Raw genomic sequence first — 20,794 nt, 5'->3', positions numbered from 1 at the left:
CAGGGGTTTCAGTCAGAGGACAGCTGGTGCTACACATCAGTGTTACTGTCTGTCCCTCTGTGGCAGGAATCACCTTTACCTGCATGTCTGAGACGATGGTGAGTAAAATAAGAATTAATATACTGATGTCATTCTTTAAGTAATTCCTTACTGACAGCCACTGTACCTGCAACAATGAGCTGAACTCTTCTTTGCTTGCACTTCCCTGCTTTCTCAGCAGTTTCTCTGCAGCAGTAAGACTTTGCATCACTCTCTGTTATATTATCGATTGTTAGAGTGAAGTTACTGCCTTCCAACATGTTGTACTTTATATGATTTCCATCTACAGAGAGTTCATTCTGAACATACTTATATCCATTCCAGTGTACAGTGTACCATGTGTTTCTTGAAGTGGGATGTTCAGCTGAGCAGGGCAGATCCACTGAGGAACCTTTTAGGGCACAGATACTGTTTGTCTGTCCCTGAACCCCATCTGAAAAGATTTATAGTATAAATAACATCCTTGTTTATACTGACATTCAATTTCTCTTTGAGTTTACAATTAATTAGTATTATATAAGAAAGAATACACAGTCATTCATACCTGAGATATACAGGATAAAACCCATAAACACACATCCAGCTTCTGCCAACAACATGGCTGTCGTAGTCTTCAGGTTCCAATCAGAAAGTTGATTTTATGATTGAATGACCTTATTACAACTGCTGTGTTTATGAAAACTCATAAAACATAAATAATTTAAATGAAAGGTCAAAATCAACAGCAGTCTTCTTACAGAGACAGAGTGGACTGTTGGTCAGTGTGAGGGTGGCTGACAGACAAACTGCATGCAGGTCTGACACCTAAAAGTCACTTCCTTCCTCATTACTATTCTTAGTAAAACAAGACCTGCAGTGAAGTGTTTCACGTGGTGCAGTAGTTATTTGAAAACCTTTAATTTAACTTCAGGGTTATGTTTCTCTCACTCCCTGATTATTATATCCAAAATATTTTTATCAGTTTTTATAAAGTGACATTGTGTCTTCATGGAACATGCAGCAGTCGTAAAATGTAAAACCAAATGTTGGTTTGTGTTCCAAAAAAAACATACTCATTGACTGTATTGTTATTTTTTCATTGTGTTTAAAAAAGCTTTATTGAAGAGGAAGCTACAGATAAAATGTCTATGATCTTTCAGTTCACCACATCACATGCAGAGCAACATGTATGTTTCATATTTGGAAAGATTTTACAAATACTAATTTTATTCACAGCTGCAAGTCATCCAGAAAGTAACAGAACATTAAACACACTAGAAACAGTGACAGATTGCTGCAATGAGCTTTTCTGGCTCTTCTCTTCAAGTTTGTCGCCATGCTTCTGCTTGTGAATGTCAGTACCGTTAAGAAACTTGTCGTCCACATTAGAGTGAACTGAAAGGGTGCTGAAGGTCAGAAGTCTTGAAGAGTGACAGTGAATTCTGGTATTTCAGGCAGAAAATATTTCCCTTTGCGTTCAACAGAGAAATATGTGCTCGCCTCTGTGTTTGCACTTGTCTGTCCTGAATACAGAAGTTATTACAGTCACTAAACCAAACAGGGAAAATAACATGACAGTAAACATTTGTTCAGTTAGAAGACCCTGTCTGGATGGTGGAGTAGAGAGCATCTGTGTCGTCCTTAGAGAAGTGAAGTCTGCCATAGTGATGGTCAACCTGCTCTGTTTGTTGAGCTGAGATGTTTTCATACATGAGATCAAGGTTTATCTGAGGACACAAGACAAATAAAATCACTTTACATCATATTGCATTGAAAAGTTTGGCTGATTCTTCTATCAGAGTAGTGTTTGGTAGTAGTAGTATAGTAGTATATAGTAAGCATTTTTTAGGGCCTCATTCAATCTGTACAAATAAAATATTATTTCATTGAAGGTTTTCCGATTGTTTCGACATGATGGTGAACATCATGACTCAGGGATGGAATTACAAAAAGCTGAAATTGGCCTAATATATTGTAGGGACATTGATGTACGGTAACTTTTTAATCTGGACTGCAGTAAGAGAAGAAAAGTCCAAGATTCCTAGTGTGTCAATGTATAATACCAATATGTCTTTATGTGGCTTAACAATGATACTTATGAGAGAATGCATGGAGCAGTTGACCAGGTGCAGGTGATGAGCAAAACTGAAGAGAAGGCTACAGGATCAGAAGGTTGTGGAAAGGATTATATTTTTTCTAATGTAGAAAAATTATTCAAATCCTTTTCTTTACCTGCTCCATGTTGTGATGTGATGTTTCAGTTCTTGGAGGCTGGCTGGATGTCCTCTTTGGCCTAGTTAGTGAAATGAATAAATATAAAAATGAATAGGTGATGTCAGGTCAGTGTGTCAATGAATGTGTGAATGCCATTGCTCTAAAACAGAGCACAGTGTTCCTCACCTAATCCACCGGAAGACAGTGAGAGGTATTATAACCAGGAGAACAGCTCCGACTCCTGCAGCTGCTGCTGGTGTCCATTTTCCTGTTTTACTGTGGACAGTGAGAGTCTTTTCACGAGAGCTGATGTTGTTTTGGGTTTTGACAGCACAGGAGTAGCTTCCTGCATGCTGACTGCTGACTGGGTCTAGAACCAGGCGTTTGTTCTGGTTCTCTGGCAGGGTCAGAGGTCGACTGTTCAGGTACCAGATGTAGTTTGTGTTGTCAGTCAGAGGACAGCTGGTACTGCAGGTCAGTGTGACTCTCTGACCCTCTGTCACCACTGCAGAAGGAGTTAACTTCACTTCCAGACCTGAAAGATGGTTAGATTGGTCAGTAAATGTAGAATAGACGTATTATCTAATAAGTTCTTTCAAGTGAAAAACAAAATACATTGTTCGTCTTCTAAAACATATTACCAAAAACATTTATATAAGTGTTTCCTGATCTGCCATCCCTATGTTTAGGTCTGGTTAAGCTTAGGCAACAAAACTATGGTATTTACTTAAGTTTAGAGATAGGTCACCTTCATGCTACAACCCATCCCAACCTTAAGAAGACATTAGAAAATTCTGTTGACTGAATGCAACTATTCTAATTTAAAACGAGTTGCGAGTTTGAGTGTGCTGACTGCTGGTAGTATATGGTGTCGAAGTCAATAATCACTGTACAAAAATATAATAATCTAAAGACAACTTACCTGTGAGTACCAAAGTCACTCCAGGAGAATCAGAATCAGTTTCCATTCTCCTTTTTGTTGTTGGAGTCTGAATGTGTATTCTGCTGAGTCATTCTTCTTCAGGTTATTGATTCCCAGGATGTGGTGGTTCTTCATGTTGTCATAATACTCCACATGACCTGCAGCCTCAATGAGCTTTTTAACCTCTTCCTTCCCATTTCTTGTTATTTTAAACCAAGATTTAGACTGTTGCAGCTGGTTGTTGGGATAAGAATATTCACTTGAAATTTTCACTGAAGAGCCTTGTAGAGCACAGATTCTCCTGCTGATGTAATTCACAGTCCAGCAGTTGTTATCTTCAGTACCTGAAATATAGATAACACAAACAGTAGTTATTTTAGAATAAATGTTGAGGCTTGAATATAATCACTCATTGAAATACTCTCAGTGTTATTCAATAAAAGAAAATCAAAACAAATGATTTTTTTTCTTTTCCAGACATTTGTGACTATAAGAAATAGAACATTATTGTGTGTTTTTCTTTTTATTTTTGTCTTTTGGTGGATAAGTCAACAACACTCAACTAGATTTGTCCAATTTATTCTTTCATGAACAGTTTTTTTTTTCACAAGACAATGATCATGATTGCTCTGACTGACTCTGACTCTACAGGGACATCTAGTGGCCACAAGTCATCAACACAGTTTCATTAGTGATTTGATAGTCAGGAAAATCCACTGATGAACCTTTTAAGGCACAGATGCTGTTTGTTCGTCCCTGAACCCCTTTAACAGAATATTTTATCAGCAAACATCTGGACAGATTTATACTTCTTACAACATTCTTCTCTATACTAATCACTAACTGATAATACTTTCTCATGCTGTAATGCATCTAAAGAGCTCATAACAACAGCATATTTGAAAATCTTGATAGCTAACAATGATCTTTTCTATTTTTATTTCTACATCTGTCTGCAATTTCCTGTAAATTTATCTACAAATTACCACCTACAGCACTTTCACTCCTGAAAAACATTCAAATTCTTTTTCAGGTCACAATTAATTAGTATTATATAAGAAATAATAAACAGTCATTCATACCTGAGATGTACAGGATAAAACCCATAAACACACATCCAGCTTCTGCCAACAACATGGCTGCGTAGTCTTCAGCTTCCAATCAGAAAGTTAATTTTATAATTTAACGACCGTATTACAACTGCTGTGTTTATGAAAACTCATGAATCATAAATAATAATAAAATCAACAGCAGTCTTCTTACAGAGACAGAGTGGACTGTTGGTCAGTGTGAGGATGGCTGAAAGACAAACTGCATGCAGGTCTGGCACCTAAACTTCACTTCCTTCCTCATTACTATTCTTAGTAAAACAAGACCTGTAGTGAAGTAGTTTATGTGGTGGACCTGTAGTGCAGTGGTTATTAGATAAAGTGAAATTGTGTCTTCATGTGTCATGCAGTAGCAGATGCATGAAGCCACATGTTGGTTTGTGGTCTAAAAGAAAACAAAATCATTGACTGTGTGGTTATTTTTTTATTGTCACATGCAGAGCAACACGTATTTTTTTATATTAGAAAAGATTTTACAAAAACTTTTTTATTCACAGCTGCAAGTCATCCAGAAAGTAACAGAACATTAAACACACTAGAAACAGTGACAGATGAGCTTTTCTGGCTCTTCTCTTCAAGTTTGTCGCCATGCTTCTGCTTGTGAATCTCAGTACTGTTATGAAACTTGTCGTCCACATCAGAGTGAACTGAAAGGGTGCTGAAGTTCAGAAGCCTTGAGTGTGACTCTCTGACCCTCTGTCATCACTGCAGAAGGAGTAAACTTCACTTCCAGACCTGAAAAGGTAACATTTCTTCATTGTTAAAGAGAAATCTTTATCATAACAAATCCTCATACCTCTTAAATTATGAAATAATGTAGGTTGGCTGTTAGTATCATTCCTGAAATTCATGGCTGAAGCATTTTAGCATTTTTTTTAATGTGAGCTAGCCTGAAATATTTATCAGGTTTGAGTGAGGCTTGACTACAGAGTATGGGCATAAATTCTCAGACGTTAATGAGTAAAGTCTGCCAAGTGCTCCTAGTGAGAAGCTGTCAGGGAGAAATACGTTTTTTCATAGAAATATATGTATGTACCGTTACCTGTGACAATCACAGTTACTTCAGGCAAATCTTCCTTGAGTCTGCATTTGTATTCTGCTGAATCGTTCTTCTTCAGGTTTTTATTTTATACCATAATTTATAATTTGGCTGCTGGTTTTCAGGATGCACATATTCACTTGAAATATTCAGTGAAGATCCTTCCAGAGCACAGATTCTCCTGCTGACGTACGGTAATTCACACTCCAACAGTTCTCATCATAAAGACCTGAAATATAGATTGAGCTAACAGATGACTTTGTTCACAGAAATTAAGTAGTAGTGTTCTTCAGAGGAAAACTATGCTCTATTACAATCAGCAATTACTTTGATGTGTAAGATATTGGGTATTCCTTTAATACTGTAAATCACCTCCATCACTGACTGAAACATGTGTGAAAAGATATTTGTTGATTAATTACAAAATGCAGCGTGAAAACGAAAATCAACACATCTGACAGTCACGGAAGAAATCAAACTATGTTTCTTAAAACATTCTTAAAACTGGTATTTAGCCACTGCATTATATTGAAAGGCACATTGGTTATTTTGTCCACCTTTTGTCCAATTATGTTATTTATTTTTTCTTTTCTTTCCTAACATAAAAGACAAAAGACAAAAATGTTCCAGTCCCAACTCATAACCGACCATAAGTTGGTTCATACTCACAGACTTTAGCGGAGAGCACATCCTCTGTGTCTTTTAGGGCACAGGAGAATCTTTTATCAAAGGAGCTTGGAACAGAAAAGTTTTCACTCTCAATGTATATGTTTAAGTAGCCATCTCTGTGCCACCTGTAGGCAGTTTGGGAGTCAGTCAGAGGACAGCTGGTGCTGCAGGTCAGTTTGACACAGGTCTGTTCAGGAGTCTTTTGAACTTGTAGGTCTGTTAAGAGACAATAAATATATTTCCATCAGTTATTGTAACATCTTAAAGTGGATAACCTAATGAATCAGTTGCATGAATTGTTGAACATGAACTCTAACCCCAGTTAGTAATAAAACAATTATACAATTAATAAATTCATTAATTTAATTAACAAATAAATGATAGAACTGAACTCACTGTGTCAGGAAGTGAACTGAGGAAGTAAAAGTTTTTTTTTTTCAAGAAAGCAATGATATGACATCGAACAGTTAAAATACAGTAAATGATCATGGTTACTCACTGCTTTTGTGAATTTTTTTGTGACCTTAAAGACATTAGAGGTGTGAGGGTGAGATGAGTGTGTGTCAGTTTTTTTGTGGAACTTAACCTCTGGGATATGTGATGGAGCAGGGCTCATCCTCTGATGTCTGCTTATAAGAACACATTCTCCCTTTAGCGTAGGTCACAGTAAAGCAAGTTGATGTGACAGAATCTGGACAAAAACAGAAATGGTTTCAGTTTTGGTGAATTTAGTTTGGGGGTGGCTGTAAGTGTTTCGTCCATTAGTCAAAAGGTTGTTGGTTCCCCGCATGACGAAGTATCCTTGAGCAAGACACTGAACCCCAAATTGCTGTGCATCGGTGTGTGAATATGAATGAATGAGTTAGTTTCCGTTCGTTAGGCTTTGCTATCTCTGTGTCAGTGTGTGTGAAAGGCAAATGTGACATGTAGTGTAACAGTGCTTTGAGTGGACGGAAGACTAGATAGGCAAGGACAAGTCCAATTACCAGTTAATTTGTCATTGTATTCCATAAGCTTTATAATTATTATAATATATTCCAGTGCCTGATGACAAGATTCTTTTGTCACATGATAAGAAGCTAAACATTGTCACTCACCCACTGAGACTTCAGGGGCTCTGAGATCCTCGTAGCCTTTGATAGCACAGGAGTATCTGACTGCTTCCTCACTGCTGACCAGCTGTTGGTACCAGGGAGACCAGTCCTGATAGAGAAACTCTCCGTTCTTGTACCAGATGTAGGCTGCAGGGGTTTCAGTCAGAGGACAGCTGGTGCTACACATCAGTGTTACTGTCTGTCCCTCTGTGGCAGGAATCACCTTTACCTGCAGGTCTGAGATGATGGTGAGTAAAATAAGAATTAATATACTGATTCAATTCTTAAAATAATTCATTACTGACAGACACTGTTCCTGTAACACGGAGCTAGAACTGAATTCCATTGAACAAGCAGAGGTGTGCTTGGTTAGTATTCTCTCTGCAGCAGTAAAAGTTTGCATCACTCTCTCTCAGATCATTGATTGTTAGAGTTGGATGATTCTTTTTTCCAACAATGTTGTACATTACATGATTTCCATCTGCATAGGGTTCATTCTGCACATACTCGTGTCCATTCCAGTATACAGCATACCACATCATACTTGAAGTGGGATGTTTAGCTGAGCAGGGCAGATCCACTGATGAACCTTTTAAGGCACAGATACTGTTTGTTTATCCCTGAACCCCTTTAACAGAAGCAAATATAAAGACAAATGTGTAACTTTATAAATCACGCTTTTCTATATAAAGTACTGACTACTGATTGTGTACTATAAAGGTCACATTCTTTCCATCATTTGATACTGATGACTATTTACTGAATGATCTACATAAATAAACAAGACCATGTGTTGAGGATTTGGTTATTTCTATATAGCTGACTGTGACAGGGTCAGATTTGATCAGATTCCCCTTGAAACAGATGACACAAGGCGGTGGAAACACTACTGCTTTTGTTCACAGGGGCTGAGAATCAACACAAAATGAAAGTTGCAGGTAGCTGCTTTAATTGTCATCATATTAGAAGGCACAGACAATCATACATACCCGAGAAGGACAGAATGAAACCCGTAAACACACTCCCAGCTTCTGCCAACAACATGGCTGTTGTAGTCCTTCAGTTTCTGAAGGTTTTTGTGTTGGCCTTATCACAACTGCTTCATTCATTAAAACGCATCCAAAAAGAAATCAAAAATGTAACTGTTGGTCAGTGGGAGGGCTTTGGCAGATTGCGTGCAGCTTAGACATCAAAACTCCACTTCCTTTCACATTAAGTGATGATAATTCTTAGTAAAAGGAAGCCACAAGTGAAGACTTAATGTTCTGTAGTAGTTATATGATACAATATTTTAGCTTTTTAAAGTATACAATAGCATCTTTTTATACTTTATGTCTTTTCTCACAGTTTGTGTCACTTTTTTTTAATGTATTCATACTTAGTGTATGTGCTATTTATGAAACCTGCAAAAGTAAACTTCTGTTTATCAAAACGTTATCAGATTGAGAGCTGCAGGAAGTGAGTCAATCAACCACAAAAACACAGCAGTGTTAGTTTACTGCTTGATAAAAACTTATTTTAAAAATGCCATTTGATTTGTCAGGTGCCCACAATTTAAGTTTAAATTGATTTTTTTTGTTGCTTTTTACCAAGCTGTAATATTTGTAGGTTTTAAGACTTTAAATGATACGCAGACACCCTGTTATCACTTCTGACATGTGTGCCGCACTTAATGAGTTTTCAAGTGGCTTTATCCCTTTAAAAATGTAATTCATTGCACAAAATAAGTCCTCCCACTGAAGTTTGTGCCCAGGTCTGAATAAAAATAGCAGACAGATGAAGACAAAAGTGTTTACTGTAGACAGTAAAAAGATGCGAAGCAGTCTGGTGCTTGTATTGGAAAAAATACCAAGCTGTAAATGTAATGTCTTGTAATGATCTTTTAATATACTGCAGATTACAACATGTTGTTGAGAGCAAAATCAGATATTGAGATATACAGATACAGCTGTTACAGTTAGAGCAGCAAATAAAACAATGTAATATAAAATAACATAAAGCACACCAGTAACAAAGCATTAAATTCTTCAGTGAACTTATACCTGACAAACTACGATAAAGGGGCAATGATCAACTTTACTGTGAGACCAGCACATTTCGGCTGTTGTTACTCATACCGTAGAAACATCTCTAAGCTCTCCACTCAGTACTTTTGGGGACTCCAGGAGGTCAAATGGTGGTAGAATTTGAAAAGTCTGGCTTATCAGGCAGTAATGTTCCAACAACACACCACTGTGGCAGTAACATGCCATTAACAGTAACATTAAGATGAGTAAGTCCAGTAAGTAGATCCTGAATGAGTTACCTTGTTGGATCTAAAGTTGACAACAGCATAAGCAACATCCTCCTGTTCTTTTCGCTGAGGTGGTCGGACGGTGGAGTAAAGAGGATTTGTCTGGGTCCTGGAGAAGTGGACTCTGCTATAGTGAAGTTCCTCCTGCTCTGCTGGTGGAGCTGAGATGTTTTCATACAAAGGTTCAGGGTTTAGCTGATGAGGGGAATATACAAATTTCATTAGTTTCCATTTTGAAACACTCAACCTCTGTACTAATAACTAGACTGATGAAATCTTAAGAGAGGGTTGCCTGTGTTTAAATAGAGCATTGCACAGTTAGTATTCACTGGCAGGAGTAGATTAGATATATTAACGCCTCAGAAAAATAATTATATAAAATAATTGGATACAGACCACCTCATTTTATTACAGTTTTTACAGTTATTTTATCAAATTAACTCTCATCATATCAGTAGTTAATGACAAGGCTGATGCATATCCAACAAATGGCTGAATGGCCTATTTGTGTATTGGGTAACTAATGTAGTTGTCTAATTTTACATCAAACATTGCTAAATTGAAACCTTATATCTAATGACACAATGTACTTCTGTGTCAGCAGAAGTATCACTCAATCTGAAGAGAGGCAGGAGCGATGTAAGTGATGTTTTCTAATGCTGCAGAATTTCTACATTTCTGTTCATTGAGAGGAAGCATTTTTACTTACTGCACTGTGCTCACTGTATTAACAGGAATGAATTGTAAAGAAGTTGAGTAGGAGAGTGTCGGACTTATTAAGAATTAAATGTTATGTAAGAACTTTGTTGAAATGTTTGATCTTTACCTGCTCCGTGTTGTCCGCTGCTCCAGTTGTAGGAGATTGATCTGAAGTCCTCTTTCTTCTGGTTTGTGAAATGAAGGAATATTTAAATGAGCAAGCAAGTTCAGATTAATTGAATGTCATTGATTTTAAACAGAGCACAATGTTCCTCACCTAATCCACCAGAAGACAGTGAGAGGTATTATAACCAGGAGAACAGCTCCGACTCCTGCAGCTGCTGCTGGTGTCCATTTTCCTGTTTTACTGTGGACAGTGAGAGTCTTTTCACGAGAGCTGATGTTGCTGTGGGTTTTGACAGCACAGGAGTAGTTTCCTGCATGCTGACTGCTGACTGGGTCTAGAACCAGGTGTTTGTTCTGGTTCTCTGGCAGGGTCAGAGGTCGACTGTTCAGGTACCAGATGTAGTTTGTGTTGTCAGTCAGAGGACAGCTGGTACTGCAGGTCAGTGTGACTCTCTGACCCTCTGTCACCACTGCAGAAGGAGTAAACTTCACTTTCAGACCTGAAAGATGGTTAGATTGGTCAGTAAATGTAGAAGAGTATCTCACAAGTCACAATATTTCCTGAAAGATGATTTAATATATCAGTAAATGAACACAAATATAAAGTCCTTATTATTGAACAAAACACTATGTTTTCTGTTCTGCCACATTGAGGGGTAATTCAAGCAAATTAATTCAATTTAGCCAACTAAAGCTACATTATCACCTTTAAGTGGAGCTAAAGCAAAGAGTTTGGGCTACACAAAAGTCAGCTGTTCATGTGCAAATTCCAACCAAAAAAACACACACTGTTTTTTCATTGTTTACAATGACACTGGTACCATGTGCATTGTATTTGTTCAACAGAATTACCTGTGACAACCAAAGTCACTCCAGGAGAATAAGACTGTTTCCATTCTCCATTTTGTTGTTGGAGTCTGAATGTATATTCTGCTGAGTCATTCTTCTTCAGGTTATTGATTCTCAGGATGTGGTGGTTCTTCATGTTGTCATAATACTCCACATGACCTGCAGCCTCAATCAGCTCTTTAACTTCTTCCTTCCCACTTCTTTTTATTTTAAACCAAGATTTAGTCTGTGGCAGCTGGTGGTAGGGATAAGAATATTCACTTGTAATGTCCACTGAAGAGCCGTGTAGAGCACAGATTCTCCTGCTGACGTAATTCACAGTCGAGCAGTTCTGATCTTCAGCACCTGAAATATATAAGAAAAATATATTTTTTCTAGAATAAATGTTGAGGCTTGGATTTAATTACTCATTAAATTACTAAAAAGTCCCAAAAGGTCCCCTTGTGCGCACACGTTACATATCTTATGGCTTTATAGGCATATGTTTGCTGATTTCTCAACTATATTTGAACGATTGCTGTGCTCATTGCTTTATTTAAGCAGTCAATTTGCTATATTTTTGATGGGTGAGCTGGTTGATAAGATAGTTGAGAAAGATAGCTTTCTGTTATTTGCCCGTTTTACCGAAGTGTCCATGCCCCTCTAAAAAGAATCTGGTGGACATTCAGATTTCAGCAAGAGTAGCAAGAATTTCATGGTATGACATTCCGAGGTGAAAATAAAACTTGATAAGCTGAGTTGTCGCCATTATATGACAGCCATTTGCATCTGAAGTCATTAGAGATGCATATTAATTTATACAAATTATAAATTATCTTTTATCTATCTATTATCTTAAAATAACTTTTAATAACATTTCCTTTTGGTGACTTTAGGGGCTCCTTTTGGGATTCTTCTTCACTGTCAGCATACAGATTGAGTCATGAGCTGCTGTTCACATCCACTAAAATGCATTGAGATTCAAACAAATATTTTTTTGCAACAATAAATGTCTGTATACTCAGACAGTTTAGTTCATGTTTTCTCTGACTGACTCTGACTCTACAGGGTCATCTAGTGGCTACAAGTCACCAACACAGTTTCATTAGTGATTTGATGAGAAAAATGGAAAAAAAACTAATTTTCTATTTTTATTTCTGATGCACACAGAAAGAAAGAGTTATGAAATATTTACTTTTCTTCTATATTGAATCAAATAATGTATTAAAGGGAAGGTGCAAGAACTTTCTGTATTAAACTGTACAGTGTTTGCGTTACTTTATCCAACTATGGTGGTGCACATCATGACATTATTGCCTTTCATTTGTTCACCTTCATGACACCAATGTACCATAAGTTAAAACAGACCACACAGTACGTTAATGTGCTCATACTCACAGACTTCAGCAGAGGGCAGATCCTCAAGGCCTTTTACAGCACAGGAGAAGCTTTTAACAGAGGAACGGGAAACTAACAACTGTTGACTCTCAGTGTATATGTTTAAGTATCCATCTCTGTACCACCTATAGGCAGTTTGGGAGTCAGTCAGAGGACAGCTGGTGCGACAGGTCAGTTTGACATAGGTCCATTCAGGAGTCTTTTGAACTCTATGTACTTCTGTTAGGATATATGAAATACATTTTCATCAGTTATTGTAACATGTTAGTAAGTGTATAACTTCATTAATTCATTCAATTTTCAAACCCTGGTTAGTACCAAAACAGTTACAATTGTAATACAAAATTACTGTAGAACTGAACTCACTGTGCCAATGAGGAAATAAAACAGATTTGTTTATCAAGAAAGCAAAGATATGACAGTGTGAAGGGTAAAAAAGAAATGATCATGATTACTCATTGTTTCTGTGAAAAAGGCATTAGAGATGTGAGGGTGAGAGGAGTGTGTGTGTGTGTGTGTGTGTGTGTGTGTGTGTGTGTGTGTGTGTGTGTGTGTGTGTGTGTTTGTTTGTGGAAACTTAACCTCTGGGATATGTGATGGAGCAGGGCTCATCCTCTGATGTCACAGTAAAGCAAGTTGATGTGACAGAATCTGGACAAAAACAGAAATATGAAACATTATTTAGACTGGTGTACACAGTCACAGTTCTTCATGAGCTTTGTAATTTAAGCTTCCAGTTCCTTATAACAAAACCCTTCTTGATAGTATGAAGAGGTATGTCACATGATAAGAAGCTAAATGTTGTCACTCACCCACTGAGACTTCAGGGGCTCTGAGATCCTCGTAGCCTTTGATAGCACAGGAGTATCTGACTGCTTCCTCACTGCTGACCAGCTGTTGGTACCAGGGAGACCAGTCCTGATAGAGAAACTCTCTGTTCTTGTACCAGATGTAGGCTGCAGGGGTTTCAGTCAGAGGACAGCTGGTGCTACACATCAGTGTTACTGTCTGTCCCTCTGTGGCAGGAATCACCTTTACCTGCAGGTCTGAGTTGATGGAAAATGAAATGAGATTACATTGTTAAGATTCTAAAAATAATGATTACTGACGACTTACTGTCAGTTTACCTGAAACACTGAGCTGAATTACATTGAGACAGCGGAGTTGTGGTTGGTCAGTATTCTCTCTGCAGCAGTAAAAGTTTGCATCACTCTGTCTCAGATCATTGATTGTTAGAGTTGGATGACTTTCTTCAGGCTTGTACGTTACACGATTTCCTTCTACAGAGAGTTAATTCTGAACATACTTATATCTGTCCCAGTGTTCAGTGTACCATTTCATGCTTGAAGTGGGATTTTTAGCAGAGCAGGGCAGATCCACTGATGAACCTTTTAAGGCACAGATGCTGTTTGCTCGTCCTTGAACCCCTTTAACAGAATATTTAATGTTTATTAGCAGACGTCTTAGCAGACAGATTAATTCCAGTTGAAGAGCTGATTGTAACAGGTCGTACTCTTGAGAGTTAAATTTTAATATATTCTTTTGTATTTTGCATTAATACATTTTTCATTACAGTCAATTATTTTAGTTTGATAGTCCACAGTTTGTTTCTCCACAAATTTGGCAGTTCTACAGTTAATCATCATATCATGAGAAGGGATAAACACCAAACAGTAATTCGTACCTGAGATGTATAAGACGAAAGCCACAAACACACATCCAGTTCCTGCCAACGACATGGCTGTTGAAGTCCTTTAGTTTCTAATCAGAAAGTTGATTGTATTTGTATTGGCCTCGTCACAACTGCTGTATTCATGAAAAGTAAAAATGTAACCAGTGTTTAGAATCAACAGCAGTTCACTCACAACCTAAAATCTGGAGAAAGTGTTGGTTCGTGGGAGGCTGCCGGCAGATTGCATGCAGCTCTATCTTAACATCAAAATATCACTTCCTTCCATGATTATTATTCTTAGTAAAAGGAAATCACAAGTGAGTACTTTATGTTCTGTAGTAGTTATGATGCAATATTTTCATCAGGAAAAGCTTTTTTAACTATACAAAATCATCTCTTTACACTTTATGTCTTATCTTAGAGTTATTATTGTCTCTTTTCATATTTGTTTCTACTTGCTGTGTACTAGTGTATGGGCTATTTTTATTATCAAAACGTGATCAGACTGAGAGCTGCAGGAAGTGAGGCAATCAGATTCTTGACAGTGTCACTCTATATGTCTGCTGATTTGACTAGTGTGAAAGTAAAGGACAGAGGATCTGAACTGCTGAATACATAGAAATATTTCATACATAACTAAATTATTGACAGTTCTTGCCTTATATCATTTATATAGACTTAGACTTGATCAGATAGCACATGCTGGCATGTCATTGACTTTTCTGGAAACATACAAATTCTCCTTATCCATCCTATGAAGCTATCCAGTGTATAGGTCCAGAGGTTTTATACATACACTAACTAGTATGTGATTTTAGTGCTTGAGGAGACATTGAGTCACATTATGTAAACACTTGCTGACTGATCATTATGTACCTGACTGACCTCAATTCTCAGGTGGACTAAAAAGTGTCATGAGGTTTAAACCCTTCAGGAACAAAAGAAATCTAAGGATGTGTCCAAAATCATTCTTTATATACTGTCTAGTGCACTGTGTTTGCTGGTGTCCAAATTCTCCAATTGCATGGATTAATTTAATCCAATTTTATTTGTATAGCATCAAATTATAACAGAAAGTTATCTCAGTCACTTTTCAAATAGAGCAGATGTAGACTGTACTCCTCATAAAATTATTTACTTTGTACGTAGTTTTTTATTTAGTCCCAATGACACTCTGCCCACAGTTGAATGTGTCAGATTTTATAAATGCAAAGTGTTTCAAATCTCAATTTACTACATCACTTTAGTATTCTAATGGGTGTCTATTTTGCACGGAGCAGTGGATGAGTGAATGAGGAAGTGATTTCTGACACAAAAACAGTCAGCTAGGTGACAGAGGACATGTGGTCTCTTACAGACAACTAACAGGAGAAACAACTAAACTCAAAACAAATATTAAACAAAAAGAAATAAACTCATACACAAACAAAAAGCACAACTTTGGTACTTCGCATAAAACAGCAACATTTCATTTGACATATGTTTTAAGACTCTTTAAGGGTATGTAGGCACTCTGCAGCAACTGTAAGAAATCAATGATGAGAGAGTCTTGTGTAACAAATCATAAGGGAAGAAATACATCTAAGGTGCCGGTAACACCCTAGTATTGATGTTTGCTGTAACCTGAGCCATCTAAGTTGCACTGCAGTATACTATGGCTGAATTCAGCTTCAAATAAATGTAGTCTGCAGTTGTTAGTTAGTAAAACCTAAGATAACAGCAACCCAGACGACTGAATTATCAGGTAAAAGTTTTCTGATTAACTGATTAAATGTTCTGTGTGACTTCCCCCCTGTTCACATGCTTTACTGTTTGTTGTTGTCTCTCTTTATCACAGGGAGGGGTCTGAAAAGAGGCTTTGACACAAAAATGAAATCTATTCTATGAAATCTATTAGATCTTATTTAATTGTACTTTTCACTCCTTCTGTGGGCTCTTTCAACCGCTTTTTATGACTTACTTACTTTCATACCTACTTAAGATGAAAGTCAGAAATATCACCTTAATATCTCTGAAAGCACACACCACTTCCCAACTTTATTGGGACGTCACCAACAGCATTTATTCAGTATAAGTGAGCTGGGAAATGAAGAGTACAGGTTCCTCTCTCTCTAATACATCTCAGCTTTCTTATATTTTATGTACATATTTTTAGGTAAGCCAGTTTGTTTGGGTAATCCACAGTATTCATTCAGCAGATGGGAACTACAAAATAAAGCATATGATGGTTAAACACACTTTAAAAAATGGTCCCAGCAAGAGATTATGCAGTCAGTGAAACTAATTCTGAGGCATTTTGACAACATGTTCTCAACACCTGTTTGCTGATGTGATTCTGTTGATGGGAAATGTGTGCTCAGACCAGAGATCTCTCAGCTGGAGCCCAGTTGATCCCCCCTCATTTATATCAAGTATCTTTACTGCACCAGTGTGGAGAAATGCCAAAATAAAAGTCTCATATTTATGCCTCCAGAGATTGCATATTTGACCATATTTGAGGTACTGTAAAAACATATTGCTCAGTGTTTCCTGGCTACTGATGGTGTATTTGACTTTTACACATATGAGAGTACAAACATACTTAATATCAAGCATTTTTACTGTACCAATGTGGAGAAATTCAACAATAAAAGTCCCATATTTATACTTCCAGATTCCATATTTTCTTATATTTTTGAGCTACTGTAAAAACATATTGCTCAATATTTCCAGGCTATGGGTGAAGCATTTTCATTATACTTCAATAATGCTGCAGTAATCATGACAAAATTTCACACAAATGTTTAATAACATCTTGATAATATAAACACTAAACACTAACACAAAATCCTACACAATTCTAATTTGTTTACTTTTCACACAAAATGCAATGCCAGTCCACATTCTTCTTATTTAGCTGCTCTGCTGTGTCCATTTGTAGGTAAAAGGGAAAAATAATTAGTTTTAACTTCAAAACACCATTGTACCTACTGTCTCTTCCTCACATATTATTTTTTTTTATTATTCAGTGTGACAGCTGTTGCAGGTGGTTCCACATACAGTTTACATTTTTACAGTAGCTCAAATATAAGAAAATATGGAATCTGGAAGTATAAATATGGGACTTTTATTCTTCAATTTCTCCAAATTGGTACAGTAAAAATGCTTGATATTAAGTATACTTGTAGTCTTAGATGTGTAGAAGTCAAATATATCATCCATAGCCAGGAATTATTGAGCAAAGTGTTTTTACAGTAGCTCAAATATATGAAAATACCACTTGGAGGTACAAATATGGACTTTTATTGTTGAATTTCTCCAAATTGGTACAGTAAAAATGCTTGATATTAAGTATGTTTGTAGTCTCATATGTGTAAAAAGTCAAATATACCATCGGTAGCCAGGAGACACTGAGCAATATGTTTTTACAGTACCTCAAATACGGTCAAATATGCAATCTCTGGAGGCATAAATATGAGACTTTTATTTTGGCATTTCTCCACACTGGTGCAGTAAAGATACTTGATATAAAGTGTTTTTTTTATTCATCAGTAGCGCATGAAACACTTTAATGTAACATATTTTAATTATAGCTTACGGCTATAAATACCTTTATTTTGAAAACCAGAAGTAAATACGGCGTTTCTCCGCATTTACCATAATGCTGTGAATACTTGTACACTCTAAATTTAAGTGCGGCTGATTTGACCACGGAGATCGAACTCACGGCTGGATTGACCGCAGTCTACTAGCCTACTCAGCATTATGGTAAATGCGGAGAAACAGCATATTTACTTCCGGTTTTCAAAATAAAGGTATTTAGAACAGTAAGCTATAATTAAAATATGTCACATTAAAGTGTTTCATGCGCCCCTGATGAATAAAAAAACACTTTATATCAAGTATCTTTACTGCACCAGTGTGGGGAAATGCCAAAATAAAAGTCTCATATTTATGCCTCCAGAGATTGCATATTTGACCATATTTGAGCTACTGTAAAAACACATTGCTCAGTGTATCCTGGCTACTGATGGTATATTTGACTTTTACACATATGAAACTACAAACATACTTAATGTCAAGCATTTTTACTGTACCAATTTGGAGAAATTGGCCTTATGTAGTTGTCTAATTTTACATCCAACATTGGCAAACTGAAACCTTATCTAATGACACAATGTTTGAGAGGAAGCATTTTTACTTACTGCACTGTGCTCTCTGTATTAACAGGAACAAATTGTAAAGACGTTAAGTAAAAGTGAGAGCAATGTGTAGAGTTATTAAGAATTAAATATTGTGCAAGAACTTTGTTGAAATGTTTGATCTTTACCTGCTCCGTGTTGTCCGTATGCTCCAGTTGTAGGAGATTGATCTGAAGTCCTCTTTCTTCTGGTTTGTGAAATGAAAGAATATTTAAGTGAGCAAGCAAGTTCAGATTAATTGAATGTCATTGATCTTCAACAGAGCACGGTGTTCCTCACCTAATCCAGCAGAAGACAGTGAAAGGTATTATAACCAGGAGAACAGCTCCGACTCCTGCAGCTGCTGCTGGTGTCCATTTTCCTGTTTTACTGTGGACAGTGAGAGTCTTTTCACGAGAGCTGATGTTGTTGTGGGTTTTGACAGCACAGGAGTATCTTCCTGCATGCTGACTGCTGACTGGGTCTAGAACCAGGTGCTTGTTCTGGTTCTCTGGCAGGGTCAGAGGTCGACTGTTCAGGTACCAGATGTAGTTTGTGTTGTCAGTCAGAGGACAGCTGGTACTGCAGGTCAGTGTGACTCTCTGACCCTCTGTCACCACTGCAGAAGGAGTAAACTTCATTCTCAGGCCTGAAAGATGGTTAGATTGGTCAGTAAATTTAGAATTGACTTATTATCTAATAAGTGCTTTACAGTTAACAACAAAATACATTGTTCGTCTTCTAAAACATATTACCAAAAACACTCATATAAGTGTTTCCTGATCTGCCATCCCTATGTTTAGGTCTGGTTAAGCTTAGGCAACAAAACTATGGTATTTAGTTAAGTTTAGAGATAGGTCACCTTCATGCTACAACCCATCCCAACCTTAAGACATTAGAAAAATCTGTAGACTGAATGCAACTCTTCTAATTTAGAATGAGTCTTCAGCAGCTTGGTAGTATATGGTGTGGAAGTCAATAATCACTGTACAAAATGAATATGTTTAATCTAAAGACGACTTACCTGTGACTACCAAAGTCACTCCAGGAGAATCAGACCATCCTCCATTTTGTTGTTGGAGTCTGAATGTATATTCTGCTGAGTCATTCTTCTTCACCTTATTAATTCTCAGGATGTGTTGGTTCTTCATGTAGTCATAATACTTCACACGACCTGCAGCCTCAATCAGCTCTTTAACTTCTTCCTTCCCACTTCTTGTTATTTTAAACCAAGATTTAGACTGTTGCAGCTGGTTGTTGGGATAAGAATATTCACTTGTAATGTTCACTGAAGAGCCTTGTAGAGCACAGATTCTCCTGCTGACGTAATTCACAGTCCAACAGTTTCTATCATCAACACCTGAAATATAGATAAAAGCAAGAGGCAGTTTCACTTATAAGTAACTTAAACTTAGTTAAAAAAACATTTAAACAAAATTATTCTGTGGTAAGCAATGTCACCTTCGTGGTAATAAAATAAAAAATGAAATAAACATCTTATAAATCTGCAAATATTTCACAAGGGCCTATTACAAGTAACAACAGTGTTGGATCTATATCAAACGTATTTATTTTTGTAATCTAACAGGTGATTACTTGTTTACAATCCAAAATGAAAAGTATTTAAAATGAAATGATCAAATATCATTACTGTGTAATTATGTTGTATTGTATTTCATAAAACAAGGTGTCTACACAAATACCAACAATAGTATATGCATACTTTATAAGGCACAGTATTCAGCAGCAGAACCCCAGTAACAGAGACTGAAATACATTTAACAAGATGTTAGAATTATAACACTACAACTGCTGCCTCAAAATGAAAATCAAATTCAGTAATTTATAGCAACTGCATTATACTCTAATGCATTTCTGTTTATAACATCCTGTTATGTTTAAACATTATTAAAGTCATCATGTTTCTCATTATCTTTTCAAAATCACAACTGAGATCATAACACAAATGTTCTAACAGACATTGAGTTGGTTCATACTCACAGACTTCATCAGAGTGCAGATCCTCGAAACCTTTTACAGCACAGAAGATTGTGTCAATAGAAGTGTTGGGAACTACATACGGTGGTCTCTCGTGCTCTCTGTGTCCGTTCTTATACCACACAGTGGCAGTCAGAGGACAGCTGGTGTTACAGGTCAGACTGATATGGTCCTGATTGGCTGCAGGACTCCTGTTAACATGTACTTCTGTTGGGAGATGCCAAATATATATTTCATCCATTATTAAATACATGTTCAAATTGATTACAGAAATGATTAAATATTAACTCAAAGCATTGATAATCCATTAGGAGAGAATGTGTACGGTCAGTTATTGTGCTTGTGCTAAAAATGAGAAAAACAAAGAAAGCAAATATATATAACAGTGTGAAGTGTTTAGGAGGTGTGTTTGTGTGTTTGTTTGTGGAGACTTAACCTCTGGGATATGTGATGGAGCAGGGCTCATCCTCTGATGTCTGCTTATAAGAACACATTCTCCCTTTAGCATAGGTCACAGTAAAGCAGGTTGATGTGATAGAATCTGGACAAAAACAG

The 20,794-nt window shown here is 36.9% G+C and overlaps 2 protein-coding genes across 2 annotated transcripts in view; both read right to left on the bottom strand.

Annotated features, from left to right (window-relative positions):
- Positions 1 to 1,150: 1,150 nt before the first annotated feature.
- Positions 1,151 to 3,214, bottom strand: LOC127354569 (sialoadhesin-like). The gene is made up of 4 exons (XM_051384543.1): positions 3,155 to 3,214; positions 2,419 to 2,767; positions 2,251 to 2,311; positions 1,151 to 1,745 (listed from the first exon to the last, which is right to left on the bottom strand). The coding sequence occupies exons 1-4, from the start codon at positions 3,198 to 3,200 to the stop codon at positions 1,608 to 1,610; spliced, it is 594 nt and encodes a 197-aa protein (XP_051240503.1). The 5' UTR covers positions 3,201 to 3,214; the 3' UTR covers positions 1,151 to 1,607.
- Positions 3,215 to 8,927: 5,713 nt separating this feature from the next.
- Positions 8,928 to 20,794, bottom strand: part of LOC127354554 (uncharacterized) — a 50,830-nt gene continuing 38,963 nt past the window's right edge. Inside the window, exon 9 of the mRNA XM_051384522.1 lies at positions 8,928 to 9,553. Coding sequence (XP_051240482.1) covers positions 9,329 to 9,553 — 225 coding nt within the window. The 3' untranslated portion in view covers positions 8,928 to 9,328. The remainder of the gene's footprint in view (positions 9,554 to 20,794) is intronic.

Source organism: Dicentrarchus labrax, unplaced genomic scaffold, assembly GCF_905237075.1.
Source record: "Dicentrarchus labrax unplaced genomic scaffold, dlabrax2021, whole genome shotgun sequence".
In the NCBI taxonomy this organism is placed as follows: domain Eukaryota; kingdom Metazoa; phylum Chordata; class Actinopteri; family Moronidae; genus Dicentrarchus; species Dicentrarchus labrax.
This window is presented reverse-complemented; position numbering and strand designations above follow the sequence as displayed.

What these genes read in the sequence shown, in the direction of transcription:
- LOC127354569 (XM_051384543.1), bottom strand. Translation starts at nt 3,200, where the DNA reads ATGGAAACTGATTCTGATTCTCCTGGAGTGACTTTGGTACTCACAG. An exon ending in AGTGACTTTGGTACTCACAG is followed by an intron (nt 2,768 to 3,154) that starts GTAAGTTGTCTT and finishes ACCATCTTTCAG; the next exon opens with GTCTGGAAGTGAAGTTAACT. An exon ending in ACTGTCTTCCGGTGGATTAG is followed by an intron (nt 2,312 to 2,418) that starts GTGAGGAACACT and finishes TTCACTAACTAG; the next exon opens with GCCAAAGAGGACATCCAGCC.